The following is a 27,561-nucleotide window of genomic DNA, read 5'->3' on the forward strand; positions in this document are numbered from 1 at the left end:
AAAGCCTAACAGAAAAAAAGAAAGTTGAGATTTTTCAAAAATCGAGTCAGTTTTTTTCTGTTTACTTGCATTTATTGACTTTTTACAACTGTCTCCTGGCTGTTTTAAAATTCAAATTACTAAGTTGACCATGATATGTGGAAATTGAAATGACACTGATATGAATCGATGAAAAAAGGGTAAGACTATTGTAAAGGTTTTGATAATTTAAAAAAAAATTTTTTGCAAGAAAAAGTCCAAAATTTGATGAAACTCAAACGTAATTTTTGCGGTTACACATTTGATTTCTTTTGAACTTCAGTGCAATGTTCATTTTTTCAATAATCATAAAGCAAACGTGTAAAATTCACGAAACACGTGAACGAGCTTCAATTTCTAGGCTGGATTTTTAATTACAGATTTCCCACGGAGAAAAATTAACTCAATGATCCTTTGCTCAAAGTGATTGTCTTATACTCAGAGGTAGAAATTTTAGCAAAAAGTTAAGTCATTTTTGTTTTCTGTTTTTTTTTTTGCGTGCATTGACTGGTTATGTTAAAAATATCTTCAAAACAGTTCCAATATCCGCCGCGGATCATGAATGACTACATGAGATGTTCTAGCCTTTGCTTTTCCTGAAATGTACAATTTCACTGCAGCTTACAACACGTTGAGATAAAATCGGTAAATTAAAACTCACCTTGTTACAAGGAAATTTGTTGGATTTCTTTAACTATCCCAACTATGGTACTGGTAGCAAATCCACCTAAAATGAAATATTGAAATAATTGAACGGTTAAGCATTTGAGAATTTTCAATCTAGTTACAAATCTTTTTGCAAAGGTGTAAAGTAGTTGAAGAGATCCGATTTGTTTCTATTTGAAGAACTGTACGAACCTAGCGAGCGCCATTTTGGTTTTAAGCATTGAAGCCTGAGAAGTTTTGTGTCAACTTTGAGCAGTTGATCATTGTGTAATCGCTCACTGTCAAATTTGCAATTTTCAAGGTTTTTTTTGTTCCAAATTTCAAAGAAAGAGACGAAATATTTGTGCTCGAGGTGTTTTTTTTTCTCTAGACAATTTTCGACTTATTAACTGGCAGTTTTTGACGGAAATCAATTTTATCTTTTGAAATGCACTGTTGTCTTGAGTTTAAATTTAAAAAATTATGTCACCTGTGATCATTTTTTGCAAAGTTACTGAGGTTTCTATAATGCCAATTAGCGCGCGATATATTTCGTGCTAATAACGCGTAAGCGGAGACTTAATCCGTTTTGTAATCTTCCAAATTGGATTGAGGCATGCTCTTTGGTCTATTTGAAATTTTCCTATAAGCAAAATATTTTACTTTGTACTTTATATACCGTTTGGGGGATGATTTTCAAAAAAAGCATTCAAACTTTTTTATTTTAAATTACACCAAAGAAATTAAAACGCAGTCGGAACATTCAAGGTTTTTCCCTAATACGAGAAATCTTGTCTTTTATCAGTCCAATACCAAATTGTATCAGTCTTGAAAAAGTAAAACAAAATACTTAGGATTAGTTTTTTCTGAAAGCGTTTTGGTAAGACGAACAGTCTGGATGTTTTTTTTCTCAGAAAAATTCTTAGCACAGTTAAAATGAATGAAAGTGCATTAAACATAAGGCAAGGAAAGCGCAATGGGTTGTTTAGACTATTAATTTACTTGGAAAAAAAGGCTTTTAAGATCTACAGTAAATATCTAAACGCTTTAACAACAGCACATTTTGCAAATCTAGCAGGCTCAAACAATTTTGACTACGCGCTGCCGTGTAGATACATCTATACGACAGCAGGTTGTGAAAAAAGTTTGAGCCTGTTAGATTTGCAAAAATTGCTGTTGTTACAGCATTTAGATATTTACTATTACAAACATCTATTCTAGCAAAAATTGGGTAGGCGCAAATAGGGAATTCCATTGCATGCAGCGATTTGTTATGTGATGCTTGTTGAAATGTTAGATGTTGCGTCTTCGTGGCTATCGGTTTTTATTCCGACTTTCGAAAAAAAAACAGAATAACCACGCTTGGTGTTGTCATTTTTATTCAGTCATTTTCGGGCGATCGAAATAATAGTTTTTAGCTAAAAATTTATGCTCCATTGAAGATATTGACTCACTGAATCAAAATTTCAAAAATGTTATTTTCTTTGATTGATTTTTACAAAGTTTGGAAGTTTGAAAATTGCAAGTTTGGTCATAATCTGGACTAATTTATGCGCACTTTGTATATTTTGTCCAAAAGTATGAAAGCGTAACGCGAATTATTTATGCGTGGCGAATTATCATGCACAACACAATCGTTCGAAATTGAAGGCTAACTAACCGGTCGAATTATTTTCATAGGACTCAACTTTTCACACTTGATCTTTCTTGTTGTCCAAAAGGTATAAATTTAAAACATTTACTTTTGCCAAAAACTAATCGATATGGATTAAAAGGCAGTCGGATCATTCAGGGCTTTGCCCTGCTATGCGAGCAGTCTTGTTCCCGTGTTGCGGCAGAGCTCGAAATATTAGAAATGAATGTGACATAAACCCCTCCCCTCATCAGTAAAACCTTATCAATTTTACTTCATTTCGTCCAAACTTGTTATGCTTATATGTGTGAGAAAAATTGAAAATTTTGATTGCTAATTTGAACATTTTATTACTGCAACTTCACAACAGTATTTCGGTACATGTGAACAGTCTTCCTATCCTTAATAGACCAAATGAGAAATCTCCCCAAATAAATGCAAATTAAAGAAAGGGGGTAAGTATATTAAACTAGTCGAATTAAACTGTTAAATAGATCTCGCAAGTCTTGTATTTACTAAGTTCGATGCTGCTTGGCTGATAAATATTACTTTCAACCAATGTTTCTACCAATAGGAAAAAAATTTGTCGACACTAAGTTCGATGCTGCTTGGCTGATAAATATTACTTTCAACCAATGTTTCTACCAATAGGAAAAAATTTGTCGACACTAAGTTCGATGCTGCTTGGCTAATAAATATTACTTTCAAATAATGTTTCTACCAATAGGAAAAAAATTTGTCGACACTAAGTTCGATGCTGCTTGGCTGATAAATATTACTTTCAACCAATGTTTCTACCAATAGGAAAAAAATTTGTCGACACTAAGTTCGATGCTGCTTGGCTGATAAATATTACTTTCAACCAATGTTTCTACCAATAGGAAAAAAATTTGTCGACACTAAGTTCGATGCTGCTTGGCTGATAAATATTTTTTTCAACCAATGTTTCTACCAATAGGAAAAAAATTTGTCGACACTAAGTTCGATGCTGCTTGGCTGATAAATATTACTTTCAACCAATGTTTCTACCAATAGGCAAAAAAATTTGTCGACATTTTGCTCTGATTTTTGCAAAGTCGCATATTAGAAGACAAATTGTCTCGTCTTGATGATTTTGAATTCAAGTTTTGAAGTTAATGATTCTGCAGTCTTTGTTAAATGAAATTTTTTTTTTTCAGTTTTCTAGTTATGTCATGCATTTATGCTTAGAAGTCCAATAACTAGATTGAATTAGAAACTAAATTAAAGTATATTATGAGTAAGAAACTCTGAACGAACACTATTGTATTAAAAGTTAATTATCTAAACTAATTCAAAATAGTTCCAAGAAGACCAGCCAAATCAAAATAAGAAACAATTTTAATGCATTTTCGATGATTGGTCAACACTCTTCGTACTCGTCTTCGGATACCCACAGTTGCTGGAAAGAAGAGAGAGAAACCAAAATCGAACCTCCAATCCAGACACTGTAATTCCTCTCAGGAGGTGCAACTACTTTCACCCTTACTCGGTCCCCATTCAGATCTTTAAATTCTTTCTCCATTCGCTCTGCCACCGGAAAGCACAGTGTTCTTGAAGAGTTCTTTGCAGATGTCGCCCTACGTCTTATTTCTGGATTGCATGGTAAGTCATCTCGTGAACACCAGAAGCTGCTTCCATGCTTGTCAACTCGGGCTTGAATAGAACCATTGGGTAGCTCGTAGTTTTTAATAGAACATTCTCCATCGGGTAGCTCGTAGTTTTTCTCAATCTTACTTGACTTTCCGGACTCAAGCATTTCTTAGCTCGTAGTTTTTAATAGAACATTCTCCATCGGGTAGCTCGTAGTTTTTCTCAATCTTACTTGACTTTCCGGACTCAAACGTTTCTTGGTTGAAATCAAACGCAGTATAGCACACTTTCTCTTTGATGTCCCAAACAATTTCCGTTTTGGCCGACGTTTACGAGGCTATAGCGTATATTTATATAATTTTAAGGCAGACCGATATTGTTTTTTTAAAGAAGAAGAAATTATTTTGTAAATTTATATTTTTTAACACTCGCAAAAATGTGTTCCTTGGTAAACCTCGAAAAACTGGCAAAAAAACTCACCCAAAGCACTTTTCAAACGTGATTTTCAAATTTGAACAATGGATTGGGTCTCCAAGAAAAATCTCCAAGAAACATTGGTTAACCTAATTTCGATCATAATTCCTGCCAACTGGACAAACTGAAGTAAACTAATTCCTCAATTCATTTCAATTCAACTGAAATAACTACGTTTAAATTTAGCCTGCTTGAGACAATTGCAGTAGTTGTTCCAGTTTTGTTATTTTCCTCTTAAGTTGTTCAAGGTTTGTTAATTTTCATCCGCAAGAAGTCTTAAAATAGCAGAAATGTTTTATGTGAATTCTTTCTGAGTTGTGCCGTTGTTATGTACAGTTTTGACGGGCCTGTATAAATTTAATTCCAAAACACTGCAAACAGCAAACAGCAAAAAAAAAATACAGTAGAATAAGGTTAAATTAGAAAGCTCCAAAAACAAACAGTCATAACAACAAACAGTAAACATATCACGAAGTTTATTCAAAGTCAATAAACGACCCTGGGTGCACTTGGTCATGTTATGTCGAAAAACTATCTGTAGTTATTCTCGACGGCATATCTACCTCGACTTGCATTTATAAAGCATCAGATTGTTCTTGTGTTGAAATCTCTGTGCACGTTGAACTTTGGAGTTTTGATCAGAGCACACTGCTAACAATCGTTTTTTGCGGGCAACGAATCCCATTTTCCCCAAGCACGGAATCTCAAAATTTATAGCATCCAAAAATATTTTGCAGCACACTGTGTGGATAATAAATCAATGGACTTTCTGGTTACTGGTGTAGCTGGAGCCAAAATGAAAATTTGTCCTGTATTTTTTTCATCAAGCCAACGCATCTTTTTAATGCCAAAAAGGAAGCAAACAATTGGCTAATTAAGTTAGTGATATTACTGAAAACCAAGCAGAAGGGAATAATTCAATTTTTTTTCGGAAAAACTTGATATTGAAACAAACAGCTAAAAACTAAAAACTCTGCTATGGCAAGCTCCGCCAAATTAGCAGACATTCTCAGGGTGACATTCGCATATTCGCTAGAACCAACTCAGTTCAGCAAACTCTTGTTATTTTGTCCATTTGAATTTCAAATAATTGACACGGATTTTTTCTTCAGTCAACCCTAGCTATAATCACAAGTTTCAGAAATGTTAAAATTGGTTAAATTGCAATACAAATTGACAGGATATCAGATGAAATTGATCATTATATACACAGATTATCAGGATATTGGATGTGATTAATTAGTGGATTAGTTACACATTTGGTAATTGTCTGGAAAATTTTACTTGAATTACACTGTAGATGCACGGAGCAAAATTCAAAGGGATGTTGTTTTCTGGCAATTCAAAATAATCAAGGCGACACAAAAAATCTTCCTGCGGTTTTTCCTGCTTATTTGTTTTTTTTCCGGCCGTGAGCTCTGAGGTTTTCTATTCGGTTCTAGGTTTCTCAGCATCCTTAATCATGATTATTATGAAATCGTCAAGCAGTGATTCTCCGGCTCGTTCCCTTCTGCGATTCGGCATGTGACTTGTTTCTCGAAACTGAGTAAATAACAAATAATTTGCCCCTGCTTTTTGTTCCTTGTCTTGCAATATTCTGAGGTTTGTCGAACAAACAAACTGTCTGCTGGGACACAAAAGGGTCATTGACACAAGCATCATTGTGTTTGCGGATTTTTGTATAAAACATGCTGTTTTTGTGTTCATGGACGCTAATGATGGCGTCCCAGATAAAACTTTACGCACTAATTGCTGACTAATGATAAAACTATTGCTATTTTGAGATAGAAGTGACGGAATCAAGGAATTGTGATTTTTTTTGCCCAAACAAATTCGAGATTGCATGATGAAATGCTTAAAAAACTGTAAAAAAAAGAATACTGAACTGAGGAACGATTGAAGAGTGGAAATGAAATGTCTTTTGGTTCAAGTATTGACAAAAGACCTTTTCCCTGATGCAGGACTTCTTGCTTCAGTGATAGGGAATGTTTCACTCATAACAACTTCATAGATGCTACAGTCGCCTGGTGTGCTGCAAAACAAAAAGCGGGAAACTTATAATTTGGTAGACTCTATTTTTGATGACCAATTAGAACTGCAGTCATCAATTTAATTGGGTCTGGTGATAAATCGGGAGCATTTTTTTGATTGAAGAGTTTGGCTGCTAAGTTAAATCAATTTATCTTTACCTGTGCTCAACATTAGTTGCAGTATCGAATCATTTCATCTAGTAAAAACTTACTATGATAAAAATGTCAAACTCTGAAAGGTCATTTTCAAAGCCTTCCAGTTCTCGATCAACATTTGCAGTGCCTTCTAGTACTAGCGTTTTCAATTAGCTGCTGGTTATGTTAAAAATATCTTCAAAACAGTTCCAATATCCGCTGCGGATCATGAATGACTACATGACATGTTCTAATTTTTGCTTTTCCTGAAACGATAGTACAATGTCACTGCAGCTTACAACACGTTGAGATAAAATCGGTAAATTAAAACTCACCTTGTTACAAGGAAATTTGTTGGATTTCTTTAACTATCCCACCTATGGTACTGGTAGCAAATCCACCTAAAATGAAATATTGAAATAATAGAACAGTTAAGCATTTGAGAACTTTCAATCTAGTTACAATTCTCTTTGCAAAAGGGTAAAATAGTTAAAGAGATCCGATTTGTTTCTATTTGGAAAACTGTACGAACCTAGCGAGCGCCATTTTGGCCTGAAGCCTAAAAAATTTTGTGTAAACTTTGAGCAGTTGATCATTGTGTAATCGCTCCTTTCTCGGAATTGATAAATCGCTCGCTGTCAAGTTTGCAATTTTCAATGTTTTTTTGTTCCATATTTCAAAGAAAGAGACGAAATATTTGTGCTCGAGGTTTTTTTTTCTCTAGACAGTTTTCGACTTATTAACTCGCAGTTTTTGACGGAAATTAATTTTATTTTTTAAAATGCACTGTTGTCTTGAGTTTAAATTTAAAAAATTATGTCACCTGTGATCATTTTTTGTAAAGTTACTGAGGTTTCAATAATGCCAATTAGCGCGCGATATATTTCGTGCTAATAACGCGTAAGCGGAGACTTAATCCGTTTTGTAGTCTTTCCAAATTGGATTGAGGCATGCATGCTCTTTGGTCTATTTGAAATTTTCCTATAAGCAAAATATTTTACTTTGTAGTTTATATGGCGTTTGGGGGATGATTTTCAAAAAAAGCATTCAAATTTTTTTATTTTAAATTACACCAAAGAAATTAAAACGCAGTCGGAACATTCAAGGCTTTTCCCTAATACGAGAAATCTTAATTTTATCAATCCAATACCAAATTGTATCAGTCTTGAAAAAGTAAGACAAAATAGTAAGGATTAGTTTTTTCTGAAAGCGTTTTGGTAGAACGAACTGTCTGGATGTTTTTGTTCCTCAGAAAATTTTTTAGCACAGTTAAATTGAATGAAAGTGTATAAAACATAAGGCAAAGAAAGCGCAATGGGTTGTTTAGACTATTAATTTACTTAGAAAAAAAGCTTTAAAAGTCTACAGTAAAAATCTAACGCTTTAACAACAGCACATTTTGCAAATCTAGCAGGTTCAAACAATTTTGACTACACGCTGCCGTGAATATATATCTATACGACAGCAGGTTGTGAAAAAAATTTGAGCCTGTTAGATTTGCAAAAATTACTGTTGTTACAGCATTTAGATATTTACTATTACAATTATCTATTCTAGCAAAAAATGGGTTAGCGCAAATAGGCAACTCCGCCGCATGCAGCGATTTGTTGTGTGATGCTTGTTGTCCAAAAGGTATTTATTTAAATTTTTTTCTTTTGCCAAAAACTAATCGATATGGATTAAAAGGCAGTCGGATAATTCAGGCTTTGCCCTGCTATGCGAGCAGTCTTGTTCCCGTGTTGCGGCAGAACTCGAAATATTAGAAATGAATGTGACATAAACCCCTCCCCTCATCAGTAAAACCTTATCAATTTTACTTTATTTCGTCCAAACTTGTTATGATTATATGTGTGAGAAAAATTGAAAATTTTGAGTGCTTATTTGAACATTTTATTACTGCAACAGGAGTTGTAACTCATTTTCGCGTTGCATTTACTGAAACTTCACGGCATTATTTCGGCACATGTGAACAGTCTTCCTATCCTTAAAAGACCAAATGAGGAATCTCCCCCTCAAATTCAATGCAAATTAAAGAAAGGGGGTAAGTATAATAAAGTAGTCAAATTTAACTGTTAAATAGATCTCGCAAGTCTTCTATTTACTAAGGTTGAAGCTGCTTGGCTGATAAATATTACTTTCAACCAATGTTTCTACCAATAGGCAAAAAAACTTCTCGACATTTTGCTCTGATTTTTGCGAAGTCGCCAATTAGAAGAGAAATTGTCTTGTCTTGATGTCAAGTTTTCTAGTAATGTCATGCATTTATGCTTATATGTCCAATAACTAGATTGAAATAGAAAATAAATTAAAATAAATAATTAGTGAAAAATTCTAATCGAACACTATTGTACTAAGAGTTAATTAAACTAATTCAAAATGGTTCCAAGAAGACCAGCCAAATCAAAATAAGAAACATTTTAAATTTTTTAAAGTCGACTATTGGTCCACACTCTTTGTACTCGTCTTCGGATACCCACAGTTGCTGGAAAGAAGAGAGAGAAGCCAAAATCGAACCTCCAATCCAGACACTGTAATTCCTCTCAGGAGGTGCAACCACTTTCACCCTTACTCGGTCCCCATTCAGATCTTTAAATTCTTTCTCCATTCGCTCTGCCACCGGAAAGCACAGTGTTCTTGAAGAGTTCTTTGCAGATGTCGCCCTACGTCTTATTTCTGGATTGCATGGTAAGTCATCTCGTGAACACCAGAAGCTGCTTCCATGCTTGTCAACTCGGCTTGAATAGAACCATCGGGTAGCTCGTAGTTCTTAATAGAACATTCTCCATCGGGTAGCTCCTAGTTTTTCTCAATCTTACTTGACTTTCCGGACTCAAACATTTCTTGGTTGAAATCAAACGCAGTATAGCACAATTTCTCTTTGATGTCATAAACAATTTTCGTTTTGGCCGACGTTTACGAGGCTATAGCGTATATTTACATAATTTTAAGGCAGACCGATTTTGTTTTTTTAAAGAAGAAGAAATTATTTTGTAAATTTATATTTTTTAACACTCGCAAAAACTTGTTCCTTGGTAAACCTCGAAAAACTGGCAAAAAAACTCACCCAAAGCACTTTTCAAACGTGATTTTCAAATTTGAACAATGGATTGGGTCTCCAAGAAAAATCTCCAAGAAACATTGGTTAACCTAATTTCGATCATAATTCCTGCCAACTGGACAAACTGAAGTAAACTAATTCCTCAATTCATTTCAATTCAACTAAAATAACTACGTTTTATTTAGCCTGCTTGAGATAATTGCAGTAGTTGTTCCAGTTTTGTTATTTTCCTCTTTATTTGTTCAAGGTTTGTTAATTTTCATCCGCAAGAAGTCTCAAAATAGCAGAAATGTTTTATGTGAATTCTTTCTGAGTTGTGCCGTTGTTGATTTAATTCCTATGTACAGTTTTGACGGGCCTGTATAAATGTAATTCCAAAACACTGCAAACAGCAAACAGCAAAAAAAATACAGCAACTTAGAATAAGGTTAATTTAGAAAGCTCCAAAAACAAACAGTCATAACAACAAACAGTTAACAGATCACGAAGTTTATTCAAAGTCAATAAACGACCCTGGGTGCACTTGGTCATGTTATGTCGAAAAACTATCTGTAGTTATTCTCGACGGCATATCTACCTCGACTTGCATTTATATAGCATCAGATTGTTCTCGTGTTGAAATCTCTGTGCACGTTGAACTTTGGAGTTTTGATCAGAGCACACTGCTAAAAATCGTTTTTTGCTGGCAACAAATCCCATTTTTCCCCAAGCACAGAATCTCAAAGTTTATAGCATCCAAAAAATTTTTTTCAGCACACTTTGTGGATGATAAATCAATGGACTTTCTGGTTACTGGTGTAGCTGGAGCCAAAATGAAAGTTTGTCCTATATTTTTTGCATCAAGCCAACGCATCTTTTTAATGCCAAAAAGGACGCAAACAATTGGCTAATTAAGTTAGTGATATTACTGAAAACCAAACAGAAGGGAATACTACAATTTTTTTCGAAAACCAAAAACTCTGCTACGGCAAGCTCCGCCCAATTAGCAGACATTCTCAGGGTGACATTCGCATATTCGCTAGAACCAACTCAGTTCAGCAAACTCTTGTTTTTTTGTCCATTTGAATTTCAAAAAATTGACACGGATTTTTTCTTCAGTCAACCCTAGCTATAATCACAAGTTTCAGAAATGTTAAAATTGGGTGAATTGCAATACAAATTGACAGGATATCAGATGAAATCGATCATTATCTACACAGATTATCAGGATTTTGGATGTGATTAATTAGTGGATTAGTTACACATTTGGTAATTGTCTGGAAAATTTTACTTGAATTACACTGTAGATGCACGGAGCAAAATTCAAAGGGATGTTGTTTTCTGGCAATTCAAAATAATCAAGGCGACACAAAAAACCTTCCTGCGGTTTTTCCTGCTTATTTGTTTTTTTTCCGGCCGTGAGCTCTGAGGTTTTCTATTCGGTTCTAGGTTTCTCAGCATCCTTAATCATGATTATTATGAAATCGTCACGCAGTGATTCTCCGGCTCGTTCCCTTCTGCGATTCGGCATGTGACTTGTTTCTCGAAACTGAGTAAATAACAAATAATTTGCCCCTGCTTTTTGGTCCTTGTCTTGCAATGTTCTGAGTTTTGTCGAACATACAAACTGTGTGCTGGGACACAAAAGGGTCATTGACGATGACAATCCCGTTTTTGACACTCACAGAATGTACAAAACCAATATCTGATCGTTTCTCGAAATCCTTCTGCTTATGGCACAAGCATCATTGTGTTTGCGGATTTTTGTATAAAACATGTTTTTTTTTTGTGTTCTGGGACGCTAATGATGGCGTCCCAGATAAAACTTTACGCACTAATTGCTGACTAATGATAAAACTATTGCTATTTTGAGATAGAAGTGACGGAATCAAAGATTTGTGATTTTTTATGCCCAAACAAATTCTAGATTGCATGATGAAATGCTTGAAAAACTGTAAAAAAAAAGAATACTGAACTGAGGAACGATTGAAGAGTGGAAATGAAATGTCTTTTGGTTCAAGTATTGACAAAAGACCTTTTCCTTGATGCAGGACTTCTTGCTTCAGTGATAGGGAATGTTTCACTCATAACAACTTCATAGATGCTACAGTCGCCTGGTGTGCTGCAAAACAAAAAGCGGGAAACTTATAATTTGGTAGACTCTATTTTTGATGACCAATTAGAACTGCAGTCATCAATTTAATTGGGTCTGGTGATAAATCGGGAGCATTTTTTTGATTGAAGAGTTTGGCTGCTAAGTTAAATCAATTTATCCTTACCTGTGCTCAACATTAGTTGCAGTATCGAATCATTTCATCTAGTAAAAACTTACTAAGATAAAATGTCAAACTCTGAAAAGTCATTTTCAAAGCCTTCCAGTTCTCGATCAACATTTGCAGTGCCTTAGAGTACTAGCGTTTTCAATTAGCTGCTGGTTATGTTAAAAATATCTTCAAAACAGTTCCAATATCCGCTGCGGATCATGAATGACTACATGACATGTTCTAGCCTTTGCTTTTCCTGAAACGATAGTACAATGTCACTGCAGCTTACAACACGTTGAGATAAAAATCGGTAAAATAAAACTCACCTTGTTACAAGAAAAATTGTTGGATTTCTTTAACTATCCCACCTATGGTACTGGTAGCATGTCCACCTAAAATGAAATATTGAAATAATTGAACGGTTAAGCATTTGAGAACTTTCAATCTAGTTACAAATCTCTTTGCAAAAGCGTAAAATAGTTAAAGCGATCCGATTTGTTTCTATTTGGAAAACTGTACGAACCTAGCGAGCGCCATTTTGGCCTGAAGCCTGAAAAGTTTTGTGTCAACTTTGAGCAGTTGATCATTGTGTAATTGCTCCTTTCTCGGAATTGATAAATTGCTCACTGTCAAATTTGCAATTTTCAATGTTTTTCTGTTCCAAATTTTAAAGAAAGAGACGAAATATTTGTGCTCGAGGTGTTTTTTTTCTCTAGACAACTTTCGACTTATTAACTCGCAGTTTTTGACGGAAATTAATTTTATCTTTTGAAATGCACTGTTGTCTTGAGTTTAAATTTAAAAAGTTATGCCACCTGTGATCATTTTTTGTAAAGTTACTGAGGTTTCAATAATGCCAATTAGCGCGCGATATATTTCGTGCTAATAACGCGTAAGCGGAGACTTAATCCGTTTTGTAATCTTTCCAAATTGGGTTGAGGCATGCATGCTCTTTGGTCTATTTGAAATTTTCCTATAAGCAAAATATTTTACTTTGTAGTTTATATGGCGTTTGGGGGATGATTTTCAAAAAAAGCATTCAAATTTTTTTATTTTAAATTACACCAAAGAAATTAAAACGCAGTCGGAACATTCAAGGCTTTTCCCTAATACGAGAAATCTTAATTTTATCAATCCAATACCAAATTGTATCAGTCTTGAAAAAGTAAGACAAAATAGTAAGGATTAGTTTTTTCTGAAAGCGTTTTGGTAGAACGAACTGTCTGGATGTTTTTGTTCCTCAGAAAATTTTTTAGCACAGTTAAATTGAATGAAAGTGTATAAAACATAAGGCAAAGAAAGCGCAATGGGTTGTTTAGACTATTAATTTACTTAGAAAAAAAGCTTTAAAAGTCTACAGTAAAAATCTAACGCTTTAACAACAGCACATTTTGCAAATCTAGCAGGTTCAAACAATTTTGACTACACGCTGCCGTGAATATATATCTATACGACAGCAGGGTGTAAAAAGAATTTGAGCCTGTTAGATTTGCAAAAATTACTGTTGTTACAGCATTTAGCTATTTACTATTACAATTATCTATTCTAACAAAAAATGGGTTAGCGCAAATAGGCAACTCCGCCGCATGCAGCGATTTGTTGTGTGATGCTTGTTGTCCAAAAGGTATAAACTTAAATTTTTTTCTATTGCCAAAAACTAATCGATATGGATTAAAAGGCAGTCGGTTCATTCAGGCTTTGCCCTGCTATGCGACCAGTCTTGTTCCCGTGTTGCGGCAGAACTCGAAATATTAGAAATGAATGTGACATAAACCCCTCCCCTCATCAGTAAAACCTTATCAATTTTACTTTATTTCGTTTAAACTTGTTATGCTTATTTGTGTGAGAAAAATTGAAAATTTTGATTGCTAATTTGAACATTTTATTACTGCAACAGGAGTTGTAACTCATTTTCGCGTTGCACTTACTGCAATTTCACGGCATTATTTCGGCACATGTGAACAGTCTTCCTATCCTTAATAGACCAAATGAGGAATCTCCCCCTCAAATTCAATGCAAATTAAAGAAAAGGGGTAAGAATATTAAAGTAGTCAGATTTAACTGTTAAATAGATCTCGCAAGTCTTGTATTTACTAAGGTCGAAGCTGCTTGGCTGATAAATATTACTTTCAACCCATGTTTCTACCAATAGGCAAAAAAACTTCTCGACATTTTGCTCTGATTTTTGCGAAGTCGCCAATTAGAAGAGAAATTGTCTTGTCTTGATGTCAAGTTTTCTAGTAATGTCATGCATTTATGCTTATATGTCCAATAACTAGATTGAAATAGAAAATAAATTAAAATAAATAATGAGTAAAAAAATTCTGATCGAACATTATTGTACTAAGAGTTAATTAAACTAATTCAAAATGGTTCCAAGAAGACCAGCCAAATCAAAATAAGAAACATTTTAAATGCATTTTCTATTATTGGTCCACACTCTTCGTACTCGTCTTCGGATACCCACAGTTGCTGGAAAGAAGAGAGAGAAGCCAAAATCGAACCTCCAATCCAGACACTGTAATTCCTCTCAGGAGGTGCAACCACTTTCACCCTTACTCGGTCCCCATTCAGATCTTTAAATTCTTTCTCCATTCGCTCTGCCACCGGAAAGTACAGTGTTCTTGAGGAGTTCTTTGCAGATGTCGCCCTACGTCTTATTTCTGGATTGCATGGTAAGTCATCTCGTGAACACCAGAAGCTGCTTCCATGCTTGTCAACTCGGCTTGAATAGAACCATCGGGTAGCTCGTAGTTCTTAATAGAACATTCTCCATCGGGTAGCTCGTAGTTTTTCTCATTCTTACTTGGTTTTCCGGACTCAAACATTTCTTGGTTGAAATCAAACGCAGTATAGCACAATTTCTCTTTGATGTCATAAACAATTTCCGTTTTGGCCGACGTTTACGAGGCTATAGCGTATATTTATATAATTTTAAGGCAGACCGATATTGTTTTTTTAAAGAAGAAGAAATTATTTTGTAAATTTATATTTTTTAACACTCGCAAAAACTTGTTCCTTGGTAAACCTCGAAAAACTGGCAAAAAAACTCACCCAAAGCACTTTTTAAACGTGATTTTCAAATTTGAACAATGGATTGGGTCTCCAAGAAAAATCTCCAAGAAACATTGGTTAACCTAATTTCGATCATAATTCCTGCCAACTGGACAAACTGAAGTAAACTAATTCCTCAATTCATTTCAATTCAACTAAAATAACTACGTTTTAATTTAGCCTGCTTGAGATAATTGCAGTAGTTGTTCCAGTTTTGTTATTTTCCTCTTTAGTTGTTCAAGGTTTGTTAATTTTTATCCGCAAGAAGTCTCAAAGTAGCAGAAGTGCTTTATGTGAATTCTTTCTGAGTTGTGCCGTTGTTGATTTAATTCCTATGTACAGTTTTGACGGGCCTGTTTAAATTTAATTCCAAAACACTGCAAACAGCAAACAGCAAAAAAAATACAGCAACTTAGAATAAGGTTAATTTAGAAAGCTCCAAAAACAAACAGTCATAACAACAAACAGTAAACAGATCACGAAGTTTATTCAAAGTCAATAAACGACCCTGGGTGCACTTGGTCATGTTATGTCGAAAAACTATCTGTAGTTATTCTCGACGGCATATCTACCTCGACTTGCATTTATAAAGCATCAGATTGTTCTTGTGTTGAAATCTCTGTGCACGTTGAACTTTGGAGTTTTGATCAGAGCACACTGCTAACAATCGTTTTTTGCTGGCAACGAATCCCATTTTCCCCAAGCACGGAATCTCAAAATTTATAGCATCCAAAAATATTTTGCAGCACACTGTGTGGATGATAAATCAATGGACTTTCTGGTTACTGGTGTAGCTGGAGCCAAAATGAAAATTTGTCCTGTATTTTTTTCATCAAGCCAACGCATCTTTTTAATGCCAAAAAGGAAGCAAACAATTGGCTAATTAAGTTAGTGATATTACTGAAAACCAAGCAGAAGGGAATAATTCAATTTTTTTTCGGAAAAACTTGATATTGAAACAAACAGCTAAAAACTAAAAACTCTGCTATGGCAAGCTCCGCCAAATTAGCAGACATTCTCAGGGTGACATTCGCATATTCGCTAGAACCAACTCAGTTCAGCAAACTCTTGTTATTTTGTCCATTTGAATTTCAAATAATTGACACGGATTTTTTCTTCAGTCAACCCTAGCTATAATCACAAGTTTCAGAAATGTTAAAATTGGTTAAATTAGCTACAAATCTCTATACAAAAAGTTAAAAAAGTTAAAGAGATCCGATTTGTTTCTATTTGGAAAACTGTACGAACCTAGCGAGCGCCATTTTGGTTTTAAGCATTGAAACCTGAGAAGTTTTGTGTCAACTTTGAGCAGTTGATCATTGTTGTAATCGCTCCTCTATCGGAAATTGATAAATCGCTCACTGTGAAATTTGCAATTTTCAATGTTTTTCTGTTCCAAATTTCAAAGAGAGAGACGAAATATTTGTGCACGAGGTGTTTTTATTCTCTAGACAATTTTTATCTTATTAATTGGCAGTTTTCGACCAAAATTAATCTTATCTTTTGAAATGCACTGTTGTCTTGAGTTTAATTTTAAAAAAATATGTCACCTGTGATCATTTTTTGTAAAGTTACTGAGGTTTCAATAATGCCAATTAGCGCGCGATATATTTTGTGCTAATAACGCGTAAGCGGAGACTTAATCCGTTTTGTAATCTTTCCAATTTGGATTGAGGCATGCATGCTATTTGGTCTATTTGAAATTTTCCTATAAGCAAAATCTTTTACTTTGTAGTTTATATAGCGTTTGGGGGATGATTTTCAAAAAAAGCATTCAAAGCATACACCAAAAAAATTAAAACGCAGTCGAAACATTCAAGGCTTTTCCCTAATACGAGAAATCTTGTTTTTATCAGTCCAATACCAAATTGTATCAGTCTTGAAAAAGTAAAACAAAATAATTAGGATTAGTTTTTTCTGAAAGCATTTTGGTAGAACGAACTGTCTGGATGTTTTCGCTTCTCAGAAAAATTCTTAGCACAGTTAAAATGAATGAAAGTGTATAAAACATAAGGCAAAGAAAGCGCAATGGGTTGTTTAGACTATTATTTTACTTAGAAAAAAAGCTTTAGAAATCTACAGTAAAAATCTAAACGCTTTAACAACAGCACATTTTGCAAATCAATAGGTAATGATTTAGTCCTAGACAATTATGTTAATACAGCCATCTCGAATGTCCGAGTACTCAAGAGAGTACCAAAAGACTCGCGTGTTCCCTTGGCGGAAAGTCTGTCGGACAAAATAAATGACATTGTCTACAATGTAGAAGATGTTACAAAATGGCTAATTTTTTTAAACGTCGTTCTTGTTTTTTTTGGAGCAACCGAGAAGAAGTGGACGCAAACATACCACAAACATGAGCTCTTTGATAAATAAAAAAATTCGAGCAAATGATGTGTCACTTCCAAAACCCCATTCCCAAGTTTCAAGCCCGCCTTTGAGTGACCTCGAGCAGAGAATAAAGTTAATAAGTAGTGAGCTCGATGAAAGAAATGTAAAGGCAGGAATAAAGCTTGCTGCTATGGATGACAAAATTGCTCCTTTTTCAACTGACAACTATCAAAAATTGTTGTCTAAGCACCCTCAGCGAGCCAAATTTGCAGCTCCAAATCCACGAAAGTTGGATAGTTTTTTCGTAACCGACTTGGACCTATACAAAGCGATAATGTCCTTTCCGAACGGATCAGCAGCAAGTCCTGATAAAGTAATTCCTCAATTTTTTAAAGATCTTGTTAGTAAGTCGAATGGCAGTGCAGGACTTATTTTCCTGAAATCGCTTACTAAGCTGATAAACCTCATTGCAGATGGCAAAATACCCGCACCACTAAGACCTTTCTTTTTTGGCGCAAAGCTTATCGCCCTCATAAAGATAGACGGAGGGTAGAGACCGATTGCCATAGGCAACACGCTGAGACGTATCGCGTCTAAATGCACTGAAAGCAAGGTTCTCTGCCAGCGACAAAATTTTTACGGAAACGTAGAGGTAGGATGCGGTACCAAACGAGGAGCAGAAATAGCTGCGCACTCGTTTCGAAACCTAATTGAACTCGAAGTTAATCCAAAAAGCAATGTTTTTTAAAACTTGATTTTAAGAATGCCTAACTCTCTAAACAGAGAAACAATGCTGAATCATGTTTATTCAAATCGCCCCAAATTGTATAATTACACGCATTGCGCGTATGGTAAACCTAGTTACTATTTTTACGAAAGCTCTGTCATAATGTCAGAAGACGGGACTCAGCATGGTGATCCTGAAGCCCTACCCCTTTTTGCGGAAACAATTCATATACTAGTCAAACAGTTGGAGTCGAAAATTAACATCTGGTATTTAGATGATGGGAATTTAGTCGACGATTATAAGGTAGTACTCCGGGACCTTAAAAACATTCTGAAATCGGAACAAATTTACGGCCTGAGCTTGAACACTGAGAAGTGCGAACGTTGTTTTTTGGGACCGACTACTAGTACACAGTATAATTCAATTTTAATTACAATTTCGAAAAATATGCCCCAAAATAAAAATAAAAACAAAAGAAGAACTCCTTCTTTTCAGGATCTCCAATCGGCGAACTTTGCCAATCAGAGTTTATCTTCTATTCACATTCCGTCTGTTTTAGAACCACGGCACCTCTTCAGGACCAATCAGAATCGACCAGACGGTTTGACGCTCGTTGCATGGGCTGTTGGTAAGCAGCTCTTGTGGGATGTAACGGTATTAGACTCTTTAGCTCCTTGTAGGATTAATGCCGGGTCTGTTTGTAACCTGGTACGGCTGCCGCTGAACCGGAAGAGCGAAAAATTGACAAGTATAAAGATCTTGTAAATGATGGATATCTTTTTCAACTGCTAGCTTTTGAAATTCAGGGCGCGGCCGGCCCCAGCACAGAATTTTTTTTGAGCAAGCTTTGTAAGAACCTAAGCATATGCACTGAGGAACCCAGAGCATGCAGCTTTTTAAAACAGAGAATCTCCCTGGCAATACAGATTGCGAACGCCGCTTGCGTACTCGGAACAATCAATGACAAAACAACTTTCGACGAAATTTTTTATTTGTAGCACTTGTATATTATATTTTCTCGTGTCGAGTTGCGTGTTCTTATTAAAGAAACGTAACTCGTATCGATTTTAATTGAAAAGGACTTAAACACTTGTCATCTTCTTTTATCATTATCACTTCCATATCTAGAAAATTCCAAGGACTTTGACAGGAATACGTGATGAAGGGACTCCTGACTGTAACCTCGGTTACTATGATACTTTTGACCTTCTGATTACCCTTCTGACAAAATGACAGAAAAACGACGATCTGCCATACTGTTTTTTAAAGCAAAAATTGCACGAAACGCCAACAAAATGCATTTGCGACACTCTAAAGAATATCTATGAATCTGTTTCAGGTCAGATTTACAGTTAATGCCAAATTTTTGGCACTATCGATGACCTTGAGCAACTTAAATGGTGAAAAAATTGCTCTTCAAGGATAATTAGTTTTTTGTAAAGTGTTTCTTGAGTGATTGGTTTCTCGCCATCTTTAAGCTTTTTCAACGTATTGTTTTTGCATGTTTAATTTTCAGAAAACTTTCAGAAAACTTAATTAATTTTTTTTTTAAGTTTGAAATTCGCAACCATGTAAATGGGGGCTATAGAGTGCTTTCAGGGGTTGCAAATTCTGCCTCCAAGTATGACTGCTCAAATTTTTGAATTCTTTCCAGATATGACGTTTTTTGTGTTTTTTTTTCAGATTTTCAGAAAAACTTAATTTTCTTCAAAATTTGAAATTCCCAACCCTGTAGTTGGATGCTGTCAGAGTACTATCAAGGATTGCAAATCTTGCTTTCAAATCTATTATATATTTAAATGCGGGCTTCAGTATCTCGCCATCTTTAAGCTTTTTTAACGTATTATTTTTGCATGTTTAACAAAAGACTTTTTTCGCGTTGTTTTTGTGAAATTTCAAAAATTTTCAGAAAACTTAATTAGTTTTTTTTTTCAAAATTTAAAATTCGCAACCATGTAAATGTGGGCTATAGAGTACTTTCAGGGGTTGCAAATCTTGCCTCCAATTATCGCTTCTCAAATTTTTGTATTTTTTCCAGATATGACGTTTTTTGTGATTTTTTTTCAGTTTTTCAGAAAAACTTTTTTTTCTTCAAAATTTGAAATTCCCAACCCTGTATTTGGATGCTGTCAGAGTACTCTCAAGGATTGCAAATCTTGCCTTCAAATACGACTGCTCAAATCCTTGTAGTTTTCGAGATATGAAATTTTTTGTGATTTTTTCAAAAATTTTCAGAAAATTTAAATTAATTATTTTTTTTTAATTTTGAAATTCCCAACCCTGTAGTTGGATGCTGTCAGTATACTCTAAGGGGTTGCAAAGCTTGTCTTCATTTGCTACTGTTGAAATCTTTGTTGTTTTTGAGATACGACGTTTTTTTTTGATTTTTTCAAAAAAAAAAATTTCAGAAAACTTAAGTTATTTTTTTAAAATATTTAAATTCGTAACTTTGTAGTTGAGTGCTGTCAGGGTACTTTCAGAGAAATTACAAATTTTTCCAAATGCGACTGCTCAAATGCTTTTAGTTTCCGAGATATGTCTTTTTTTCAGTTTTTCAAAATTTCTTAAACAACATACCTACAAAAAAATCACAAAATTTGAAACTAGTCAGCGTACACCCAGGCGTCGCGAATCGTGCCTCTAAATATGAATGCTCAAATCATTTTAGTTATCGAGATATAACGTTTTTTTCAAATGATTTTTTTTCGGGAAGCTTGTTTAAAAAATTTGAAATACTCAACCCTCTAGTTTGGTGCTCTCAAAGACACTCAGTAGTTGCAAATCTGGCCTCCAAATTTCTCCAGAGGCCCATTAAATTTTCGAGATGACGCTCTTATGATTTTTTAAAATTGGATTTAAAAAAAAAATTATAAATTCTGAAAATACCAACCCTGTTATTTCATCACGTATTCCAGTCAAAATCCTTGGAATTTTCTAGATATGGAAGTGATAATGATAAAAAAAGATGACAAGTGCTTAAATTCTTTTCAATTAAAATAGATACGGGTTACGTTTCGTCAATAAGAACACGCAACTCGACACGAGAAAATATAATATAGAAAAAACCCTGTAATTGGTTGCTGTCAGAGTACACTAAAGATTGCAGATATTGTTTCCAATATATGCGGATTTTTATGAATCGTCAATAAGAATAGAAACACCGGAGGAGCGTTACACGCTAGTTTAATTTAAATCACAATACTTCTTTGAAGTTTCGTGTTTGCCTTTGTTTCGGCGTCTTACGTTTTTTTTTGCTCTGAAAAAGTACATGGCAAATGGTTATTGCGTAAAATTTTTTCATTTGCATTGTTGTTTTGACAGTTTAAATGCAATTTGGGTATTCGATTGCAGTTTTAACGCCATTTCACGATCTCAAGGTCAGAGTTATTTCAAAATTTTATGACGATGTCAGATAATTTTGTTAGAAGCTTAATTTCAGAAATTTAAGACGTCCAATAAATTTATTTAAAATTATACTTACAAGGGAATATTTTTATGAACAAAAAACTGCTATGAACAAAAAACTGTTATAGACAAAAAATGAGAAAAACCGAAAACAAGCAATTTTCGAGTAATCGATGTGAGAAAGCCTGAGGCAATGGAGGAATTGGAGTCTTTCATCAGCCAAATAGAGGTTTATGTGAGTTGCAACTAGCTTTCCTAGGACTTGGATTTCGTATATCAAATAGATTTCATTCGGCTTTACACTTGCGAGTGCATATGGTTTATCTCCCGGGGGCTTCTTCTGACACTATCGCGACATATGTGTTTTGAGCTTGATTGCTATCTGCATACCCAATTTTCGAAATTTTTTGCTATTAACCTACTTTATTTTGGTTTAAAAGGTTTTGGCCTCATTTTTGATCATTTGTTGGGCTTAAAGTATAAAAATTTTGAGGGTGACTGATAAAATTCGAGTTTCAGTTTTTAAGCTCAAGTTTTTTCCGGCGCAACGGTCGCTCTCTCAAGTTTTATGTACGTTTTATGTACTCAAGTTACCGCTGTGTACGTTTTGTTCTAATGCAAGCTTAAGGCCAATGTAACATAGTGCTTCACACCTATGTTAGGAGCTAATCATTAATTACCATAATTGGTGCAATTTAGATTAAAATGTCAATGCCATGTTACGTCAAGGATAAAGTATTAAATCTATATTTACTTAATGCAAACAATGAGGAGAATGAAAGAAGGAGAAGAATTGGAGAGCCATTACAATCAAGGAGCTCAAAATAGTAATTGAAACATTAACACTCACTTTTATTAATCGATCAGCTTAGACTCTAGAGAAAGGGGGTAGCCATCACGAAGCACATTCCTGAGACGAAGATATTAAGCCTAGACCGCGCATCCATAACAACATACTTCATCACTCTGGACTACAAAAGCAACACTTATCGATCAAGCGTTTATAGCCAGAATCGCTATATTACATAGTGAATATGAGTGGGATGATGTTACCAACCATTCAAAAGGAGCTAAAGCTGATTGTAAAGGGAGAGTAAAAACAAGACGACTTTCAACAAAAGACGACTTCCAAATTCAAAAAGCTGAAACACGATCACGGCAGTAACTTCTTGCCCAAACAGCAGGAAAAGGGGGCAAAAAACAGAAACTGACTACAGCCAGTGAGAGACGACAGCAAGGGGCAAAAGGCAACTACATCTGTTCTGTGTTGATGACAACCGCCACACTTCTTCAGGAAAAGTGATACAGAGTACAAAAACAGTTAGTTTAAACTTAAACTTATAACTCTCGGTGCTTAAATTTAAATTAATGAGTGCTCATTAGAAACCAGTCATACGAAATCATCTATGAGTAACTATTGAAAACCTATCCAGTGCTCAAAGACTAAACGAAATTGGAAAAACATAGTGGAATCATATTAAAGCCGTAAGGAAAGGTAAATTAAAAAGAAAAAAGAAAAAGTCTCAAATATAGATAAGAGAGTTAATTAACTCCTACCCTTAACTAATCATAGTACGAGGTACCTGTAGATTTTCTTAGAGGCGATAAATACGTTTTCAACCTAAGTACCAATTGGGCATTGATAAATTTCACTATAAAATATTGACTGTTTCATCTGAAATCATTTATTGAATCAGACCTGACAATCAGATAAACTGTAATAAAATGGCGCACGCTCAAGTCTCAGTCGAACCATTTGGCGGAAGTGATACCGAAGCATTTGAGAATTTTTAATCTAGCAATCTAGTTACAAATCTCTATGCAAAAGGGTAAAATAGTTTCTATTTGGAAAACTGTACGAACCTAGCGAGCGCCATTTTGGTTTTAAGCATTGAAACCTGAGAAGTTTTGTGTCAACTTTGAGCAGTTGATCATTGTGTAACCGCTCCTTTATCGGAAATTGATAAATCGCTCACTGTCAAATTTGCAATTTTCAATGTTTTTCTGTTCCAAATTTCAAAGAAAGAGACGAAAAAATTTGTGCTCGAGTTGTTTTTTTTCTCTAGACAATTTTCGACTTATTAATTGGCAGTTTTTGACGGAAATTACTTTTATCTTTTGAAATGCACTGTTGTCTTGAGTTTAATTTTAAAAAATTATGTCACCTGTGATCATTTTTTGTAAAGTTACTGAGGTTTCAATAATGCCAATTAGCGCGCGATATATTTCGTGCTAATAACGCGTAAGCAGAGACTTAATCCGTTTTGTAATCTTTCCAAATTGGATTGAGGCATGCATGCTATTTGGTCTATTTGAAATTTTCCTATAAGCAAAATAATTTACTTTGTACTTTATTTAGCGTTTGGGGGATGATTTTCAAAAAAAGCATTCAAATTTTTTTATTTTAAATTACACCAAAGAAATTAAAACTCAGTCGGAACATTCAAGGCTTTTCCCTAATACGAGAAATCTTGTTTTTATCAGTCCAATACCAAATTGTATCAGTCTTGAAAAAGTAAAACAAAATAGTTAGGATTAGTTTTTTCTGAAAGCGTTTTGGTAGAACTGTCTGTATGTTTTTGCTTCTCAGAAAAATTCTTAGCACAGTTAAAATGACTGAAAGTGTATAAAACATAAGGCAAAGAAAGCGCAATGGGTTGTTTAGACTATTAATTTACTTAGAAAAAAAAGCTTTAAAAATCTGGAGTAAATATCTAAACGCTTTAACAACAGCATATTTTGCAAATCAATAGGTAATGATTTAGTGCTAGACAATTATGTTAATACAGCCATCTCAAATGTCCGAGTACCAAAAGACTCGCGTGTTCCCTTGGCGGAAAGTCTGTCGGACAAAATAAATTACATTGTCTACAATGTAGAAGATGTTACAAAATGGCTAATTTTTTTTAACGTCGTTCTTGTTTTTTTTGGAGCAACCGAGAAGAAGTGGACGCAAACAGACCACAAACATGAGCTCTTTGATAAATAAAAAAAATTCGAGCAAATGACGTGTCACTTCCAAAACCCCATCCCCAAGTTTCAAGCCCGCCTCTGAGTGACCTCGAGCAGAGAATAAAGTTAATAAGTAGTAAGCTCGATGAAGGAAATGTAAAGGCAGGAATAAGGCTTGCTGCTTTGGATGACAAAATTGCTCCTTTTTCAACTGACAACTATCAAAAATTGTTGTCTAAGCACCCTCAGCGAGCCAAATTTGCAGGTCCAAATCCAAGGAAGTTGGATAGTTTTTTCGTAACCGACTTGGACCTATACAAAGCGATAATGTTCTTTCCGAACGGATCAGCAGCAGCTCCTGATAAAATAGTTCCTCAATTTTTTAAAGATCTTGTTAGTAAGTCGAATGGCAGTGCAGGACTTAATTTTATGAAATCGCTTACTAAGCTGATAAACCTCATTGCAGATGGCAAAATACCCGAACCACTAAGACCTTTCTTTTTTGGCGCAAAGCTTATTGCCCTCATAAAGATAGACGGAGGGTAGAGACCGATTGCCATAGGCAACACGCTGAGACGTATCGCGTCTAAATGCGCTGGAAGCAAGCCTCTCTGCGAGCGACAAAATTTTTTCGGAAACGTAGAGGTATGATGCGGTACCAAACGAGGAGCAGAAATAGCTGCGCACTCGTTTCGAAACCTAATTGAACGCGACGACAATCCAAAATGCACTGTTTTTTTAAAACTAGATTTTAAGAATGCCTAACTCTCTAAACAGAGAAACAATGCTGAATCATGTTTATTCAAATCGCCCCAAATTGTATAATTACACCCATTGCGCGTATGGTAAACCTAGTTACCTTTTTTACGAAAGCTCTAACAAAATGTCAGAAGACGGAACTCAACATGGTGATCCTGAAGCCCCACCCCTTTTTGCGGAAACATTTCTTATACTAGTCAAACAGTTGGAGTCGAAAATTAACATCTGGTATTTAGATGATGGGAATTTAGTCGACGATTATAAGGTAGTACTCCGGGACGTTAAAAATATTCTGAAATCGGAACAAATTTACGGCCTGAGCTTGAACACTGAGAAGTGCGAACGTTGTTTTTTGGGACCGACTACTAGTACACAGTATAATTCAATTTTAATTACAATTTCGAAAAATATGCCCCAAAATAAAAATAAAAACAAAAGAAGAACTCCTTCTTTTCAGGATCTCCAATCGGCGAACTTTGCCAAGCAGAGTTTATCTTCTATTCACATTCCGTCTGTTTTAGAACCACGACACCTCTTCAGGACCAATCAGAATCGACCAGACGGTTTGACGCTCGTTGCATGGGCTGTTGGTAAGCAGCTCTTGTGGGATGTAACGGTATTAGACTCTTTAGCTCCTTGTAGGATTAATGCCGGGTCTGTTTGTAACCTGGTACGGCTGCCGCTGAACCGGAAGAGCGAAAAATTGACAAGTATAAAGATCTTGTAAATGATGGATATCTTTTTCAACTGCTAGCTTTTGAAATTCAGGGCGCGGCCGGCCCCAGCACAGAATTTTTTTTGAGCAAGCTTTGTAAGAACCTAAGCATATGCACTGAGGAACCCAGAGCATGCAGCTTTTTAAAACAGAGAATCTCCCTGGCAATACAGATTGCGAACGCCGCTTGCGTACTCGGAACAATAAATGCCAAATTAACTTTCGACGAAATTGTTTATTTGTAGCACTTGTATATTATATTTTCTCGTGTCGAGTTGCGTGTTATTATTAAAAAAATGTAACCGCTATTGATTTTAATTGAAAAGGACTCAAACACTTGTCATCTTCTTTTATCATTATCACTTCCATATCTAGAAAGTTCCAAGGATTTTGACTGGAATACGTGATGAAGGGACTCCTGAATGTAACCTCGGTTACTATGATACTTTTGACCTTCTGATTACCCTTCTGACAAAATGACAGAAAAACGACGATCTGCCATACTGTTTTTCATAGCAAAAATTGCACGAAACGCCAACAAAATGCATTTGCGACACTCTAAAGAATATCTATGAATCTGTTTCAGGTCAGATTTACAGTTAATGCCAAATTTTTGGCACTATCGATGACCTTGAGCAACTTAAATGGTGAAAAAAATGCTCTTCAAGGATAATTAGTTTTTTGTATGTTGTTTCTTGAGTGATTGGTTTCTCGCCATCTTTAAGCTTTTTCAACGTATGGTTTTTGCATGTTTAATTTTCAGAAAACTTTCAGAAAACTTAATTAGTTTTTTTTTTCAAAATTTAAAATTCGCAACCATGTAACTGGGGGCTATAGAGTACTTTCAGGGGTTGCAAATCTTGCCTCCAATTATCGCTTCTCAAATTTTTGTATTTTTTCCAGATATGACGTTTTTTGTGATTTTTTTTCAGTTTTTCAGAAAAGATTTTTTTTCTTCAAAATTTGAAATTCCCAACCCTGTATTTGGATGCTGTCAGAGTACTCTCAAGGATTGCAAATCTTGCCTTCAAATAAGACTGCTCAAATCCTTGTAGTTTTCGAGATATGAAACTTTTTGTGATTTTTTCAAAAATTTTCAGAAAATTTAAATTAATTATTTTTTTTTAATTTTGAAATTCCCAACCCTGTAGTTGGATCCTGTCAGGGTACTCCAAGGGGTTGCAAAGCTTGTCGTCATTTGCTACTGTTGAAATCTTTGTTGTTTTTGAGACTTTTTTTTTGATTTTTTCAAAAAAAAAATTTCAGAAAACTTAAGTTATTTTTTTTTAAATATTTAAATTCGTAACTTTGTAGTTGAGTGCTGTCAGGGTACTTTCAGAGAAATTACAAATCTTGCCAAATGCGACTGCTCAAATGCTTTTAGTTTCCGAGATATGTCTTTTTATTCAGTTTTTCAAAATTTCTTAAACAACATACCTACAAAAAAATCACAAAATTTGAAACTAGTCAGCGTACACCCAGGCGTCGCGAATCGTGCCTCTAAATATGAATGCTCAAATCATTTTATTTATCGAGATATAACGTTTTTTTCAAATGATTTTTTTTCGGGAAGCTTGTTTAAAAAATTTGAAATACTCAACCCTCTAGTTTGGTGCTCTCAAAGACACTCAGTAGTTGCAAATCTGGCCTCCAAATTTCTCCAGAGGCCCATTAAATTTTCGAGATGACGCTCTTATGATTTTTTAAAATTGGATTTAAAAAAAAATTATAAATTCTGAAAATACCAACCCTGTTATTTCATCACGTATTC

At 34.8% G+C, this 27,561-nt stretch overlaps 2 protein-coding genes and 1 pseudogene across 2 annotated transcripts in view; 1 reads left to right on the forward strand and 2 right to left on the reverse strand.

The window, feature by feature from the left end:
- Positions 1 to 27,561, forward strand: part of LOC134841183 (golgin subfamily A member 5-like) — a 164,072-nt gene that overhangs the window by 91,804 nt on the left and 44,707 nt on the right. The gene's annotated exons all lie outside the window — the stretch shown is intronic.
- LOC134841615 (actin, muscle-like) lies at positions 3,678 to 4,233 on the reverse strand (annotated as a pseudogene).
- On the reverse strand, positions 14,212 to 14,747 carry LOC134841616 (actin, cytoskeletal 4-like; the record flags this gene model as incomplete). Its single annotated transcript, XM_063857642.1, is given in 3 exon segments — positions 14,212 to 14,449; positions 14,451 to 14,494; positions 14,496 to 14,747. Coding segments are annotated over 3 exon segments (534 nt in total), but the record flags the coding sequence as incomplete, so codon positions are not given.

This window comes from Symsagittifera roscoffensis, chromosome 3, assembly GCF_963678635.1.
Source record: "Symsagittifera roscoffensis chromosome 3, txSymRosc1.1, whole genome shotgun sequence".
NCBI classification, from domain to species: Eukaryota; Metazoa; Xenacoelomorpha; order Acoela; family Convolutidae; genus Symsagittifera; species Symsagittifera roscoffensis.